Source organism: Euprymna scolopes, chromosome 45, assembly GCF_053919585.1.
Source record: "Euprymna scolopes isolate OS-2025 chromosome 45, ASM5391958v1, whole genome shotgun sequence".
NCBI lineage: Eukaryota > Metazoa > Mollusca > Cephalopoda > Sepiida > Sepiolidae > Euprymna > Euprymna scolopes.
The window spans coordinates 43,963,469-43,981,141 of record NC_136526.1 but is presented as its reverse complement, the minus strand read 5'-3'; the positions used below and the strand labels follow the sequence as shown (position 1 = coordinate 43,981,141).

Below are 17,673 nucleotides of genomic sequence, written 5' to 3'. Positions count from 1 at the left end.
TGATTAAGAAAATCTCATTTATATTTACTGGATACAAGTAATTTTCGGGATATAAAGCCCTATATTATGCACTTTAAATCACTGGTCGCCAGATTAGTATGCACGAGCGAAGAACAAATCTAATTATATCTGACCAACACTGCCACCCACAAATTTCTTTGTTGGTTCATAGTATTTGCGCATGGGGATCCTGACAGCACTTATCAAGGTTAAATTTGTGTTAGATATTTTGGCAGTCACCCCCACTGCTAAAATGGGGTGTCTATTCCAAAAGCCGTTCTTAACATGGGGATATTGTGGGTGACTATTCTGAAAGCCGTTTTTGGTGCTAATGAAAAGAGTGATCTGCGCTATTTTTTTAAATCGTATTTCCACGTTTAATTAAAGTTTTATATGTTTTTTTTTTTTTATTCAATTGTAAGGTTAAAGTACAGAATATGTACAAAGCACCCTCCCGGGGAGGGTGCTTTGTACCTATTCTGTAAAAAAAAAAAAGCCATCCATTCTTAACATGGGGAGGGGAGGGCCCCTCCCCATGTTAAGAATGGATGGCTTTTTTTTAAAATAATAACATTATTATTCCAGCACGGATCACTCTCTGCATGATTACCGTCGTTTTTAACATAAGGAGGTTGGGGGGGTGTTTATTCCGAAAGTCGTTCTTAACATGAGGAGGTTGGGGTTGGGCAACAAAAAACAATAACAACAACAACAACAACAACAACAACAACAACAACAAACATACTTAAATTTTTCTACCGGGGGGGGGGGGAAGGGGACATGCTTACACCGTCCAACGCCAGTTAACGAGTCCTGCCTGCTAGTATTAAATAAAACAGTTGAAAAAAAGCATTTTTTTTTCTTTACAATTCTTAATAAAATAGAGTTACTTTACTTAAAACAATAAATTAAGATTCGGAACTGCCGAATAAAAACTACTTTATCTATTTACGTGAGTTTTGGAATGCGATATTTTCATTCCATCACGAGTCATACAGATTTTTTTACTTTAAAAAATTGTTGTTTTTTAATATAGGGGGAATTCTGAATACGCACCGTTTTTTATATTATGTTTGCGTATTTTACATTTCCCGGTTGTTAACTAGATCGCTCTGCCGTTAAAAGTCAATTTCGCCAGAGAGATACGGTTCAATGATCAGGATAGATGAGTAGGCGAGGGGAATATATTACTCGGGCCATAACTATAAACATTTAAAAAATAAACACTTGTACAAAAAAATAAGCACTTGTACAAAAAATAAACGGTTGTAGTAGTAGTAGTAGTAGTAGTAGTAGTATTCGTTTTAAAAAGATGGTTTCGGTTTCTTAAAAATCGTAACACACGCTAAGAAGCTGAGCTATAAAGGCGGAAACAGTAAAAATGAAAGTAAAATAATAATAATAAAAAAACAAAGGGAGGGGTCAGAAAAATACAAGCAAACAAACAAAAAATGCGCTTTTTGTCGCTTTTGGTCTTCCATAGAATCATGCCGTGACGAGCCTTCGTGTCATTCCCCCCCCCCCATCTTCATCCCCGTCTTCATCGTCCTAGCAGACAGCAAGCTTATATCCTCCTCTTCTCTTTCACACCCGGTGGCACACGCACATACAGACACACAAACACAAGTCATCTTTATATATATATATTTATATATAATATATGTATATATACAAACGAAAACACAAACACATTATTCGTGGATATGGGCAAAATTAGCTCGAAGAAATTTATACCTATCGGGAAAACAAAGGGATCAAAGACTGTCAGGTAAGTAAAAGTTAAAATAAATTATACATTTCTATTAAACAACAAAAGTAAATAAATATCTAGTTAATATCATTATTTAAAAATCCAACTACTTCTGCAGTTTACGAACCGTACTATTTTCTGTTTTAGGTTGGATTTTCAAGTTATTCAATTTTCACTGTGTCTTTTGTTTATTAAATTGTTAGGTGAATGTACAGAATAGTTAACAAATCCGTCTCTCTCCATGTCAAGAATCAGTTTCTCAAATAACAACGTTATTATTTCAGCACAATCCGTAAACTGCAGAAGTACTAAAATCCGTTTTGTGTTTGTTGAAACCCTTCTTTTTCTTGGAGGGGCGGGCGATATCCCCTTTTATGGGATAACCCGTTTTTGTTTTTAATTATGTTATATATATATATATATATATATATATATATATATATATATATATATAATGTTTCATTTTTAGTGTCATTTCTTTCTTTCTTTTATTTTTTGTAAAAAAAAAATAACTTTTTTATATTGTTTGGATTCAGTTTTTATGTAGAAAATCGAGTTTTATTATTTTTTTTCTTCTAATTTTTACTTTCTATAAAAACACATTTTTAAAAAAGGAAATAATAATTAAAAAAAAAAAAACAGCAACTTAAAAACACATTTTCAAAACACGAAAATACGCGGTTTGTCTCTGAAGAAAAACAACAAAAACAACAAAAAAAAACCCTTTTTTATTCTTTGTAAAAAAATATATAATAAATCCGATCGTTTTTTTTTAAACGATGAAATTGAATTTTATTAACTTTAAAGCAATTGTTTTAAATAAATAAAACCAAACTGACTTTAATGGGTGAGTGACATTCATGGAATGAATTTACAAAACTGTAAAATTTATAGAAAAATTGTGAATAATTGTCCTCTGAGAATAATTCCCCAAGTCCAACATGTGACTAAATTGCAGAAGCAAAATATTTTTTTAAATCGCTTTTTTTTTTTTTACAAAAATAATAAAACCAACAAAAGAAAAAAAAAAACGTCGCGAAAAAATACATCGTTTTCTTTTTAATTTTTTATTAAGCACAAAGAAATTAACTAAAATAATTATTTTCTGTTTTATTTATTTATTATATGTAGTTTGTTGTTTATTAATGTCTTAGCTAATATTCATTCTATTCGATTATAATCCGTTTCAACAGCGTAACGTACATCGTAATCATATTTCAGATTAAATTAAATCAAATAAACACCGAATGTGATCACTCCCCCATGATTATCAGTAACAAGGAGTATTATTTTGTTTAATTTTTGATTCATTAATCGTTGACATTCAACCAGTTTGTTTTTGTTGTCGAATCTATCTTTAATAATAATAATAATAATAATAATAACGTTTTTCTTTGATTGTACTTAACTTCTAGCATGACTGGGTCGTTATACTAGACTTTTGGCATATTTAAATTACATGCACTTCAAATGTGCACACAAATGACAGTTTAAAGGCTGCAAAATCATTTTCAATTTTTCCAACGGTTATAAAGACAATCATTTTTTTTTCTTTTCGTTTATATGACAAGTTTCCTCCAGACGGCGTTACCCGGGAATCTTTTTTTACACTTTAGTTTTTTTTTGTTTGTTTGTTTTGTTTTCTTTCTAACGATGTAGATTTATTTATTTATTTTTAAAAAATATTTTTATTGTTGTTATTATTATTGCATTTAATTATGACGATATGGCTTGGTTATTAACTTATTAATTGAAACCAAATTGTTCTAAAAATATAGGAACCAATGGATATAAATAACACAAAACTTTTAATATACAAGGATTTACTAATAATTTCAAAGATACAGCCTTCAAATTCCTTTTTTTATTATTACATGGCAGTCACCACCACTTATCAAGGCCCGAAGATCACTCGAGGATAGGGGTTAAAATTTCAAATTTCGAAGGGTTACGAAGTATTCCCCCCTCCTTTTTGTGTACTGATACTACACTTGATCTTTTCTGCTCGTCAGTGAGAAAGAAATCTTTCTAGACTGCGGCGCCGCGGCGGTTTGATTTTTTTTTTCCACTCAGAGTGCGTTTTTCTAGGGAAGCTGGATTTTCTTCATATTAAAAGTACTTATGCAGAACACGGAGCGTGCTATATATATATATATATATATATATATATATATATATATATATATATATAGGACTATCCATTTATCTAGTGTTCCTTTTCAGATTAAATATGTTTTTAACTCATTTCAAAGTGTTTTTTAACATATTTTATTAACTGTTTGCTTATATATATATATATATATATATATATATATATATATATATATATATACTTGTTTATTGTTATATAAACATGCTCACATCCCGCTATATATATATATTAGTTTTTATACCTTTATTTTCTCTCTTTACCGAGATAGGATTGTCAGGTTAAATACAATTTTTACGAAATCTTCTTTATGAGATTGTTAGGTGAAAGTACAGAAGAGTCGCAAAAACACTCCTCCCCTTCTCCACATTAAGAATAGGTTTCTAAATAGTAACGGTATTATGTCAGCACGGTCCGTATTCTGCATAAGTACCAAAAACGGACTGTGTGTCTTAGATCTGCTATCATCTGCTCTCATGAGGAAGGCAAGTGTCAACAAGGACAAAAGGATTAAAATGATTGATTTGTTTACGAAGACACCGAAATGCATTATGGTGGATTTAATTTTATAATCAAATTACTATTTTTTGTTTTTAAATAGGATTTCTTTTAAAATTTGTTTTAGTACTTTACCATTTTAATTGAATTCAATTACAAAAGAAATGTGTAAGTTACGTAGAGGCAAGAAAAACACTGACACAGGCACAAGTAGCGATAAAGATCAAATTGACATGGAAAAAAAAGTTCGATACATGTTAATGATTTTGAAGCCTTTAAGTTGATGCATCTGCCTGAAAAGTCGAATTCTAATGGTTTATTTTAGCTACCAAAAAAAAAAAAGAGAAACTATTTCCCCGAAAAGAAAAAAAAAAAAAAAATAACCAAAAATTGTACTCGTGCTATTTCTTTCTTTCTTTTTTTTTTTTTTTTTTAAATCTTACTTCCAACTTAAATACATTTTTTTACGGTATCTTTTGTTTATTAAATTGTAAGGTGAAAGTACAGAATAGTTAACAGAGCTCCCACCCCGCCCTCTATGCCAAAATAATAACGTTATTATTTCAGCACGGTCCGTATTCTGTTCCAGTATCACAAAAATAAACGACACACTTGACTGATGGGTCATCCGACCTTTTGTGTGAGTACGGGCAAAAGGTGGGGGTCGATTTATTTTCGAACAACACTTGGACATTCAGTGAAAAACAGATATTGGAACGATGCCAACATGTGTACATTTCATAAAATTTTGGTTATCGTTCAGCTCTTTCATTTCCGGTTTCTGTTCTAGAAATGGGACGACGACGACGACAAGCAAGATATGGTTCCTTCTGATTAATGATTATCTCCCTTTTAGATAACGTGAATGCCATCGCTTTCCCCATGTTAAGAATGGCTTTCTCCTCCGCTTGGACTGTCTAATTTATCCAGCCAAATAAAACAACAGAAACCAGGAGTAAAAAAGAGCCGACAATTTTGACTGTCACCGTTAATTTTGTCTCTAATCTAATCCTAACGCAACTCTAAAACGTGAAATTAACCTGTGTTTAAAGTTAAGGCGGCAAAAATCGGTTTGGTTCGGTTCAACTTCTGTAGAAGCACCGAAATAAATTTTCCTTCTTTATTTTGACTCTTAAAAAAAAAAAAAAAAAAAAAAAAAACAACAACAGCAAAAAAAAAAGACAACAAAAAACAGGTGCTTGTTTAGAGTTGACAAATCGATTTTTTTTAATTTTGTCGTTTTAAGAAAAAACAATATTACGTATTTAATTTTCATGTCGAAAATAGTAATATATCCAAAAATTACGAAAATTTATCGAGTAGAACAACTGCTATTGTATTTTTGAGGTATATATTTTTTTATTTTCCGTAATGTATGCACAGAACACAAAAGAAAAACAAAAAATTAGGCACAAGGCCACTCAAAAATTGTGGAGGGAGTGTCTATTGTCATCCTCATCACCTTTGCTAGTCTATGATTGCTTGCTAAAGTTCCCATTCACCACAATACCTCAAAAACACCGGGGGTCGTCCTACTTAAGATCCCCAAATCAAATCGGTTATTTATTTATATATGTGTGTGTATGTATGTATGTATTTTTTTTTTTTTTTTAATACAATCTGTATATCTATAAAAGTGAAAGTGTGTGTGTGTACATTTCCCTATCAAACTACTCTGTCAATTTTCAGTCTACAGATTCAAGATTTTACATAAGGGGTATTGAGATTTGGGAAAATCTTTTTAATCGGTTTTCGGCCAGAAATTTGTCCGTCAAGGGGTCAAAGTTCAACGATTTGACCTTTGAAAACTCTACCAAACTCCTCCGCCAATTTTGGGACTAAACACTTGAAATTTTAGATGTAGTTTACTTTGACAGGGATCAAATTTTTTAATTTGATTTGAGCCCAAACAATAAATGTTAAGGGGTCAAAATTGGGGTCGAAATTAAAAACAAATTTGACCTCTGCGGTCTCTACCAAATTACTCGGCCAATTTTTAGTTTAAATATTTGAAATTTTACATAAAGTGTATTCAGACATAGGGCAGGCATTTTAATCGGTTTTTGGCCGAAAATTTGTCTGCCAGTGGGTCAATGTTCAAAAGATTTTACCTTTGTAGTCTCTAGCAAACTATTCAGCCAATTTTGCATCTAAACATTTGAAATTTTACATAAAGGGTATTCAGACATGCAGCAAGCTTTTTAATCAGTTTTTGGGTGAAAATTTGACTGCAAAGAGGGCAAAGCTGAAAGAGTTGACCTTTGCAGACTCTACCAAACTCCTCCATCAATTTTGGGTCTAAACACTTGAAATTTTATATGTAGGTTACCTGGACACGAGTCAAACTTTTGACGATATATATACATGTGCACATAAAGTTATGAACAACCGGGCTGAACTGTTAGTGTAAACATAAAATTTGAATAGAAATAAAATTAAATGTGATCTTTTGTTTATTTTATTGACGTAGGGTGAGGAAAAAAGTCCAAACAATAAACAAAAAGGGCTTAGTAGGACCCTCCCACTCTCTCTAAATGGTAGACTGTCCACTGTTTTCCGGCTTGATGGGGCCCAAAACAAGCAGGCGCATTTCTAAATGGGGCCGAATTCTAGACGGGAATAAAGAAAAAAGGGGGGGGGTGTGGAGTTATTTAAAAAAAAAATTTTTTTTTTACATGGGGGGTCACCACTTATCAAGGCCCGAAGGCCACTCAGGGATAAGGGTTATTGCCTGTACAGTAATCAATGAGATAGTATTGTAGTAATCATTAGTATTGGGGGTTTTGATACTGTCTTACTTAAGGGGGCGGTTTGTCAGGAGTTTGTTTATGTTGGACTTGAAGATGTCCAAGTTGTAGTCAGGTGGGAAACAGGCAAGCAGCAGAGAGTTCCACTGGCGTGCAGTTCTAAGAAAGAAGCTTTGCTCATGGAATCTACATTTGGATTTAGGCACAGATAAAGAGTGGGGAAAATTATTGACAGTAGTTTCAGCCAGACAGTTGTTTCTCGTGAAAGATTGGCGAGGGGGGACGAGGGATTGGAGCTCAGACGAGCACCTGCCATGGAAATAACAATAAAACTTATATGTAGATGCTCCAAGATGTGGTCACTTATTAGGGTGGCCGAGGACGAAAAAGAAAAATTTGGGGTGTGAGCATCTTGGAGGTTTCCAATCGGGGATGGAAGGAGCCGTTCACTCAGCTAGCTAAGAACCTAGTCTAAGCAATTATTTTTAGGGGTCTGGAGTCTAACAGGATCAGGAACCGTGTGCACCATGCTTAGGCGGGGAACATAAATTCCAATTTGGTACCTCTATGCACACACAGACTCGCTATCTTTGAGTCACAGGCCATGGGAGTTAATTTCCTATCACATCTGATCTTTTCCTTCAGCTGGTGCTTGAAGAAGGGGACCAGCTTCTGATCAGCAAAAGATTCAACCTGCGCTTATCTTGCACTCTAGAATTCGATATCACCATTCTGGCCTCTGCCAGGATTGCAAGAAACACCATTCATTTCTCACTGTCCCAAGCTGTGGATGACGTAGGACACATCCAGCGGACAAAACTGCTTGGGATCGATCTGACCGGTCACCTCATTGACACATGCCCAGTACTATCTGAGTCCACTGCATTCGAAGAAGGTGTGTTCCAGCATTTCCTTGGCTGGGGTTCTGCAGCGGAGACTCCTGGAGGACCTCACTAGTCCGGCACTTTTCAGTATGGCATTGAGGGGCAACATGTTTCAGGCCAATCGCCAGGTCAAGGAAAACTCAAGAAGTTGTTGAGATGACTCAAACCTGGCGGTCAGCTGCACCAGGAGCAGATCTCTGTCGACAATTCCAGATGCTCGACAAGCAGGTCGTCAGCAACTCTCCTCACTAATTCCTTATAGAGTTCCTTTTTGGTGAGCTGTGAAAGGTCTCGTAGAATCAAGGAACAAGGAAAGACTGAGGAACTGACCAGACCTCTGCCGGATAAGTGCAAAGAAAACTGGAACCTTGGGGAGGCTTATTGCCACTCAAATTCCAGTGAAGACCAATAGCCGCTGCCAACGAGAAATCAATGGTAAGCAGCTGTTGCGATAATGCAAATTTATTTGCAAATGTTATCGAAAGAGGTGGAGAGTACTGGAAACTCGCTCAGTTTCCAGGGAACACCACAAGCTGTTTTCTAGGAGAAATCTTTGATGACCTGTGTGAAAGCTCCTTGTGAGCCAATAATAAACTATTTGATCAAATTACATGATTTTTGGAACATTTCATCATCGTTCCATGACTGGTGCGTACATAATAGATACTTTTCTGTATTTTCTTTACTTTTAATTGCCGCCATGAGTGCCAATCTGAATAAGCACTTTAAATCGTTTGTAATGAAACTAGGTAAATCTACATGAATTGTTTTGAACTAATTTCCCAGCTGTATTTCCTATTTCCCTTCAGATCTGTTATGTGAAAGAGGGAGGGGATGATGTATTGAATACATCATCCTTTCTCAGGGTGAGGAGGGACCGGCTACTTTCCTCAACAGCATCCGGACATATGGAACACTTTGATAAACGACCTCATGCCAAACTTGACCTCGTTAGCATGAGGGTGGAGAAGTTAAGATAAAAATACAAAATTAAAAAAAAAAAAAGAACTTTGTGTGAAATAACCTGGTTAATCACGTATGTTCATCTTATCTAACTAGTAGGCCACCGGCGTTGCCCGGTCGTAAAATATACACAAATATTATATTTTAATTCATGTAGATTTCGTAATTATTATTATAGAACCAATTCTCTATTGTTTATTATCCAATATATAGTAACTAACAGCAGGTGAGGGGCGCCCGACATTGCCCGGTCAAAAATGAGGAAGGGGGCAAAAAAATTGTGACAACGGAGGCGGGGGGGGGGGGGGGCGTTGCCCAGTTGTAACAAAAAAAAAAAAAACGGGACTTGAGTGCCAGCAGCTAAAAGCGGAACCGAAAGCAAAATTTTATAAGCAAAACAAAAAAGAAAGGAAAACAAAAAATGACGCATGCCGGGTGCAAATACGCATAACTTATTTTTAAATAAATGGACGCTTTTATCAAGGACACAGATGTTAAAACATCGCAAATTTAGCCATTTAAAATGAAAGAACATAACGAAGGTTCGTGTGTGCACAGTTTGCAAACTGCATTGAAGGCAAAGTTTTTATTCCCCCCCCCCTCGAGTAAAAACGACATTTTTACACGAAATAATTGACAAATATTTCCAATTTTTCGATATTATGTGTCAGAGATTACTCTTTCCAACAATATCGCTGTCATGCATGTATGATGTGGATGACAAAAATTTTTTAGCAAATATACAAACACACACACACACACACACACACACACGCATCCACAGACATTTGAGATTTATTTAATAGAAGATGATTTTAAAAGTTATAAAAAAATATGACTTTGGTACCATCCGTTAGAATCAAAACCAGAACGTTTAGTGCTCCAGCCTTAGTCGTTATTTATCTCTCCAGCGTTTGTTACCATTAGATGGATAGTAAAAATTAAAACATAAGCAACTTTGAGATATAAATGTTTAATTTTGCATATGCGCAAAACTACCAGTAGGAGTAATGCTTTATTCATAAGGTGAACTGTTTTGTTTTCGATTTTGACCTCTTAGCAGCAATTTTTGCTGGCTTAAAATCAAATAGAAAGTGTGCTACAAGTCCAAATACATTATAGATCAAATATTCAGAGAGGAGTTTGGTAAAGTTATTTTGCACGCACACGGACGAGAATACTTTTATATATATATATCTATATACCTTTAAAGTAGATTCTTTTTCTTGCTTTGACGTTGATACTAAAAGCCTACTTTCTCTATTTAAAATTATAAAAACAAACATTTTAATATACTCAGTTACGGATATGCGAGCGACTACATGAAGGTTAACTAATTTACATATTCCTTTGAAAAATGAACGTTAATTACTTATTTATTTTTATGGTTTCTTATTAGATGGTTGGTTTCATTTCACTATTACGCTGATTTCTGTTTATACATAGTTGCTACGTTCTGCATAATTGCGGAAATTTAAGGTAAAACATTTTGGCATATGGAAATATTTTTACATATATCTATCTGTTGTTTTATATATATATATATATATATATATATATATATATATATAAATGTTAGAGAGAGAGAGAGAGGGAGAGTGTTAATAATAGTGTAGACACGTTGACAGGAAGTCAAGATTAGCTGATTGGATTGCGTGTGAGTCATGTGATCAGATTAGCTGAATCGAAGAGATTTGGTTGTGACTTGGACGAGAGCAGACGGCTTCGCCGTTGTCTCTTCCCCTTCGCTGGGAGTGGGGAACAAACGTTGACGTGGTAGAGATAAGACCTAGAAGAAAAAAACAACACAGGCCAAATTAACTTTCCAATCTTCTGCAAGACATCTGGGAAAGTGAAATAAACTATAGAACCAATTTCTTGTCTTGGTGTGAAATAAATCTTCGTTCCCAAAAACAGGTATCAAGTCTCCCTCCCAGACGAGAATTTCCAGATGGACCAACAAAATGGCAGAAGGTATGTTCAAATGACATGTCACACACATATTCACACTTAACAGCATATGAACATATGTAATAGAAAGACCACTAGACGAACACACACACACACACACACACACACACACACACACACACACACACACACACACACACACACAACGTACCAATCTTTTATAAATGGACACGTTTTAATATATCACTTCCATTCCAATTTCAACCAATATACAACAGACGCTCATTTTATGATACGACATCGTAACATATATGCTATTATATTATTATATAAAGGAACTTTGTGTGTGTCTGTGTATGGGTTTGTTCTCGAAAAAGGCTGGGCCGAGTTTTATGAAATTTCACACGGAGGTACTTTATGTGCTTGGCGGTGTTCTTAGATAGGTTTTCTATCAGAATGTCTTTGATAAGTGTCGATAATCGAAATAATACAATGAAAGAAGGAACAGGCGATTTAAACCAAAGTTACTACCTTACCCAACCTAACATCACAAGTGCTTTTGATATGATTACCACACAATCCGAAAGACTCAACATATAAATTCTACAATAGGTTCTTTGATATGATGTTTGAAATTAATGTTTCTGTTTAAAGCACAATTTTGAAGCATGGTACTAGAGGGCGGCAGTACTAGGGGTCTATCTTCAAAAACCATTTGCACCTAGCTTAATCTCTTCATTAGGATGATAATAGATAGAGAAAAAAAGAATTTTTGAAAAAAAAGTCATTTTTGGCATGTTCGTTTGGTCATACATCAAGAACATCACCAACATGACCTCCCACAACACCAAATTCAGTGTAATCGCTGCCATCCACTGAGTATTTGCCATGTAATCACTGAGCTTCCCCGGCATTTGTGAAAAAGGTATGCTCCTAGTTCCAGACCCGTATCGAGGCAATGATTGAGATTGAAGGTGGCTACATTTTTTAAAATTTTTTTATTACATTTTCACCCCAAACAAGGCAAATTGCCACTTTGGTGTAGGGGGCTACTATCAGGGGCAACAACTACTGGGGTACTATGTAGGGATTTGAGCAGCAAGATATCGGTTCACGTTACACTTGAACTTTTGCACGTTAGTACTGTTGGGGAAGCAGGGATCTGGAATGAAATTCCAAAGTCTAACGGTTCTGGGGAAGAAACTATTGAAGTAGAAAGATCTTTTACATCTAGGGATCTCTACAGTGTGGGGGTGGGATTTAGAAGCCTGTTGGGTTTGTCGAGGGTGCTCGCGTTGTGGGGGCACAAGTGATTGCAGTTCGTCAGAGCATTCACTACTAAAATACTTGTAGAACAGGCAGAGGGATGCAACATTTCGTCAATGGGACAGAGGCTGAAGCTTAGATGCCAGTTCAGGGCGTATCAGGTTGCGACTCTCTTTTGAACCTTGTCAAGGAGCGAGAGACTAGTAGTAGATGCACCAGCCCAGATGTGACAGCAATATTCCATACATGGGCGAATGGTGGCCTTATAGAGGTACAGGATACTTTCGGGTGTTAGTAGTTGTCTAGCACGGTAGAGAGAGCCCACCTTTCTTGCAGCGGCCCTGGCAATGCCTTCAATGTAATTGTTCCAACTCGTGTTTCCTGTGAACGTTAGGCCAAGGAGTTTGAAAGATGTACTCTCAGATAAAGAGTCGTTGGCCATTGCTATAGGTGGTAGAGAGGGTTTCTTGTAATTATTGAATGAAACTAGTTTAGTCTTGGCGGCATTGAACGCGACCAACCACTTTTGTCCCCATTCCACCACAGATTGGAGGTCTTCCTGCCGCTCAGTCGGTGTGATAGTAGAGCCAAGATATACAAAAGAATCCACAGTATTTAGGTGGATTTTTTTTTTTTTTTTTTACACAGTGATCACCACTTATCAAGGCCCGGAAGCCACTTAGGGATAAGGGTTATTGCAAGTACATTACGTTAGAGTGGAGATATGATGAAGTGTTTACTTAAGGGGGCGGTTTATTAGGCATTTGTTAACGCTGGACTTGAAGACATCCAAGTTGTAGTCTGGTGGGAAGCAGGCAGACGGAACAGTTCCACAGGTGTGCAGTTCTAAGAAAGAAGCTTTGTTCATGGAATCCACGTTTTGATTTAGGCACAGACATAGAGTGGGGGAAATTTTTCACCTTGGATTCAGCTAGACGGGTGTTTTTTGTGAAAGATTGGCGAGGGGGGACCAGAGATTGGAGTTCAGACGAGCACCTGCCATGGAAATAACGATAAAACAAGGATAGGCTCGCAACGTCTCTTCTGTGGGAGAGAGGTTGCAAGGAAGAGAAAAGGGCATCCCCCACTAAGCCACGAAGTCTATTTTGTACTCGGTCAAGGCAGAATAGGCTGCTTTTTTCTATCCAGTGTGAGTGGCTGCTAACTTGTTCAATTAGTTAAGACATGACCTTTGTTTTGGAAGTATCAATGCATGTCCCTAATCTGCGAGGGACAGTCTGATGTAAAGAGCTACAGCAATGATAACTTCCTAAATGTAAAAACAGATTTTAGTTTTACTAGTAGTTTAATATCAATAAATATTTATTTATTTATTTTTCATTACTACTAGTAATGAAAAATAAAATATTTATTTATTTTTCAAACCAGTAATGAAAGGTTCTGCTTAAAACAAAATCAATTAAAACAAGACAATTAAAAGAATTGTTTTGGCGTTGGAAAATAAGCACAATTTTTTCCAATTCTGATACCCCAAACATTCCAATTTTTCTGATTCCCGATTCTGGATAATCGTCCCAACACTAGTATATATATATATATAATGTTCATTGTGTGTGTGGGCGCTTATTCACAATTATATGTATTTAACAAACGTGACACATAAACTTTTCTAGACAACTTTCTTACAATAAAATGTATAACAGACCAAAAGAATCACATACCTTCTTAATTGTATGAACCCTGAAAGAATGCCATAACGACGAATTATATTTTACACAGTCTTTGTTCATCTTATGAATTCCCTTGCAAGAGTTTAGTACACTGAGTCTCTTTCTACATTTTCTCTGGTTGTTCTCCATCTGCTTTCGACGGGGTCGTCCACACATCTACTTGCTGACACGTTTCTTGCCAACTCTTGGCTCGATCTCTGCTAACTAACTATAACATCAGCAAAACCCCAACCACGTGTCCATGGATGCAAGCAGGTGACGTCTCACGTAAGCCAAAAATCTACTTACTTCTAACCAAATTCTACAACTATTCCGAAAATTCCTAAATCGACTTTCATTTGTTTATTTTATTTCTGGCTTGAATTCCTGACTAAACATTCCAAGTTGTAAACCCACATTTTCCAAAATCTAATTGTTGTATATTTCTAATAATAATATTCGGCGTTGTCCCAGCATGCTAATATAATATTACTTTATGAACACGATCATCATCATCATCATCATCATCATCGTTGTATGAATCCAAAGATTCTATTGTTGGCACTTACTGATCTGCGCTAGTATTTTCAAGTTTAATTAAAGTTTTATGATATCTGTTTTTATTATATTGTAAGGTTAAAATACAGAATAGGTACAAAACACTCTCCCCTCCCCATGTTAAGAATGGCTTTCTAAATAATAACATTATTATTTCAGCACGGATCAATAAGTGCACTAGTTATCGATTTTCCTGATATATTTTCCTAATCAAACTTCTTTCTAGAAAGACACATGGGTACTTACATGAGGGACAACGTGAAGGTTGCCAACATCCTAAGTGAAAGTGATTTTGTGGAACGAACTGGATTCGAACTTGGGACACTCAGGTCGTCGGTCAATGTCATTAACCACCTGACAACCGTCATCTCCCATGAGCACAGTGGAAAAAAAAAAAAAAAAAAGGACATTAAATCCTGAGCAACGTCGGATCTCCTTGCTAGTTTTATTATTTTAATTTACCTCTTCTCAGGAACTTTAGACACAAGATCAAGTACGTGTTTGATGAACGTGTTTCTGTGGAACGAACTGGATTCGAACTTGGTACACCCACGTTTAAAATTAGTGTTGTTTTAGATAAATGATTCTTTAGGTATGATGATGTATAATTTGTATGAGTTTTACGTCTGTATTTGATAAGAAAATCTGAGAAAGCAAACGTAGATTTTTCTTGGTCTTTTGTAAATGTTGATATCCTAACCCTAATCCTAACCCTAACCCTAACCCTGTCCTTTGCTTCTCATTCTCCCCCACCCCCACCATCGTGTGTCATCGATTGGTTTACATTTTTCTACAAAGTTTTTCCAGTCTTATCTGCTTAAACATTTGATTTAACCTAGTTTTCATTTTTTATTCTGTTTGTTTATATATATATATATATATATATATATATATATATATATATTCAGATAAGTTTTTTTCCCCTTTTTTTACCACAGCTTATGTTTTCTGGACGAACAGAGAATGTTCAAACACTACTTTTCATTTCAAAACACAACCCACACATACACAAACCTTGGTGAAAATGTTGGTCTGAGTGGGGGTGGGGGGGAAAGATGTTTTTAATTCTCTCGCATTCGGAAAGCGGGATTGAGGGGTACTCTGATCTGCAAAAAGTGCCTGGGCAGCCCCGCCGTCATTCTCCGGTAATGGCACCTCAGTCAATTAGCAATAAACTAACCCTTCAGAAAGAGAGCAGGCAAAGCCTAGCAGGGTGGACCTCCTAGAACTGCACAAGGAAATGCTCTAATCTCTGTTCATTTTGGGGTCGATGATAAAAATCCCTATTGGAGGAATGATCAGAATTTAATATGTTGCTGCTATATTATTATTTATGTACTAGAAGATGTACCCGGCGTTGCCCGGTATTAAATGAAACATTAAATTCCTTTAAAACAAAAAGTGAATTGAAGCAAAAAAAAAAAAAAAAACTTAGACATGTGCATGCAAGTATTATGTTTTTTCTAAACAGTTCACTTCTTGTAAAAAAAAAAAATACTCAAGCTGAGATCGAAACCAAAACCTAAAGATAGTGAGTCAATTACAATAACCATTAGACCAGCTTGCCACGACTTTAAAAAGTGTTTTCAAACCTCGTGAAATAGTTGACAAACAGATAAAAATCCGATGATCTCCCCACCCCACCCACCAAGTAACAATTTTTCTATTTTGACCCCTTAGCGGCCCTTATTTCTGGATGGAAACCGATTAAATAGTTTTCCACGTGTCTGAATACCCTATATACCAAATTTCAAGTCTGTAGATCAAATATTCGTTGAGTATATAGGTTGAGAAGTGTCCCCCCCACTCACAGTCTCACTTTCATAGATATATAGATTTATTTATTTTAACAGATAGAACTTTAAGTCATTTACAGTAGCCATTTAGAATGTAGTTTGCAATAGACGTTTACAACAAATCGCTTAGAATAGCCATCATTACAGAGTGATATAGGTGTTAATAATTACAATAGCCGTTTTGAACTAATAATAAAATAAACCTCATGAATGAATAGTTTACCACAGCAATTCTGAATTAAATGCTGGTTTAAAATAGCTCCTCTTGGACAAATAGTTTAAAATAGCTCCTCTTGGACAAATGGTTTAAAATACCTTCTCTTGGACAAATGGTTTAAAATAGCTCCTCTTGGACAAATGGTTTAAAATAGCTCCTCTTGGACAAATGGTTTAAAATAGCTCCTCTTGGACAAATGGTTTAAAATAGCTCCTCTTGGGCAAATCTTATTATAAATTTTCTCTGTGTGTGTGTGTGTGTGTGTGTGTGTGTGTGTGTGTGTGTGTGTGTGTGTGTGTGTGTGTGTGTGAGTGAGTGAGAGAGAGAGAGACACGGTTTATCTCAGCCTACAGGCAATCCACCCTGACAAGTAAGGTACCGAAATGAAGCTTATGACTCAGCAGATGTTTTAGTGATATCTATACCCATGTTTGATTTACTAAACAACGTTTTATTTACTGGATATTTTTTCCGGTACAAGGACTCAAGTTTGCCCAGCTGGGCAAACTTGAGTCCTTGTGGTTTTAAATAGCTCCTCTTGGACAAATGGTTTAAAATAGTTCTTCCAGGACAAATGGGTTTTAAATAGATCCTCCTGGACTAATGGTATCAACTAGCTATTATATATCTTTATCTCAACTTCTACATATGCATTTTGTGTGTGTTTGTATCTGTGTGAGTTCGTTCCCTATGAACTCCAAAACAACTGCACCGATTTTTTTTTTTTTTTTGAAATTTCACACAAATAAACTTTATGTGTTTATATAGGTTATGTATCAGAATAACTCGAAAATCAATAACTGAAAAAAAAAGTCTTATTAAAGAAGGAACGGTTCGATTTTGGCAAAAGTTAACACTTAACAAAGTTGGGCATCATTTTGATGAAGTCAGATGATAAAGCTGATAGCCAGGTCACTATGAGAGAAGAATCTGATTGCTTGCCGACGATGGAAGACCAGATAAGAACAAAAGACTTGGATTTATAACACCAAAAAATCCAACTTGATCACCCTTTGCAGCTCGTGGTGCAGTGAATGGAAGTGTTGAATCACTACGGTTCCAGGTGAGCATTGTTGGAAGATAGTGGTTTCAATCCTACTCAGAGAAGGTCAGAGGATTAGTTGGCCCAAAACATGGTCAGACAACAACTATGGAAGGCAGTAATTACTGAGGTTACAGTTAAAACTCAGCATTCCTATTCTGTCATGGTTAACCACCTTGAGAAGGCCAGAGGATGAGTTGGTCGAAACGTGGTGAAACAACA

The 17,673-nt window shown here is 35.7% G+C and overlaps 1 protein-coding gene across 1 annotated transcript in view; it reads left to right on the top strand.

The window, feature by feature from the left end:
• Window positions 1–1,517: 1,517 nt before the first annotated feature.
• The window catches only part of LOC145269510 (inositol polyphosphate 5-phosphatase K-like), a 300,729-nt gene continuing 284,573 nt past the window's right edge, over window positions 1,518–17,673 (top strand). Inside the window, exon 1 of the mRNA XM_080125252.1 lies at window positions 1,518–1,768. Coding sequence (XP_079981378.1) covers window positions 1,704–1,768 — 65 coding nt within the window. The 5' untranslated portion in view covers window positions 1,518–1,703. The remainder of the gene's footprint in view (window positions 1,769–17,673) is intronic.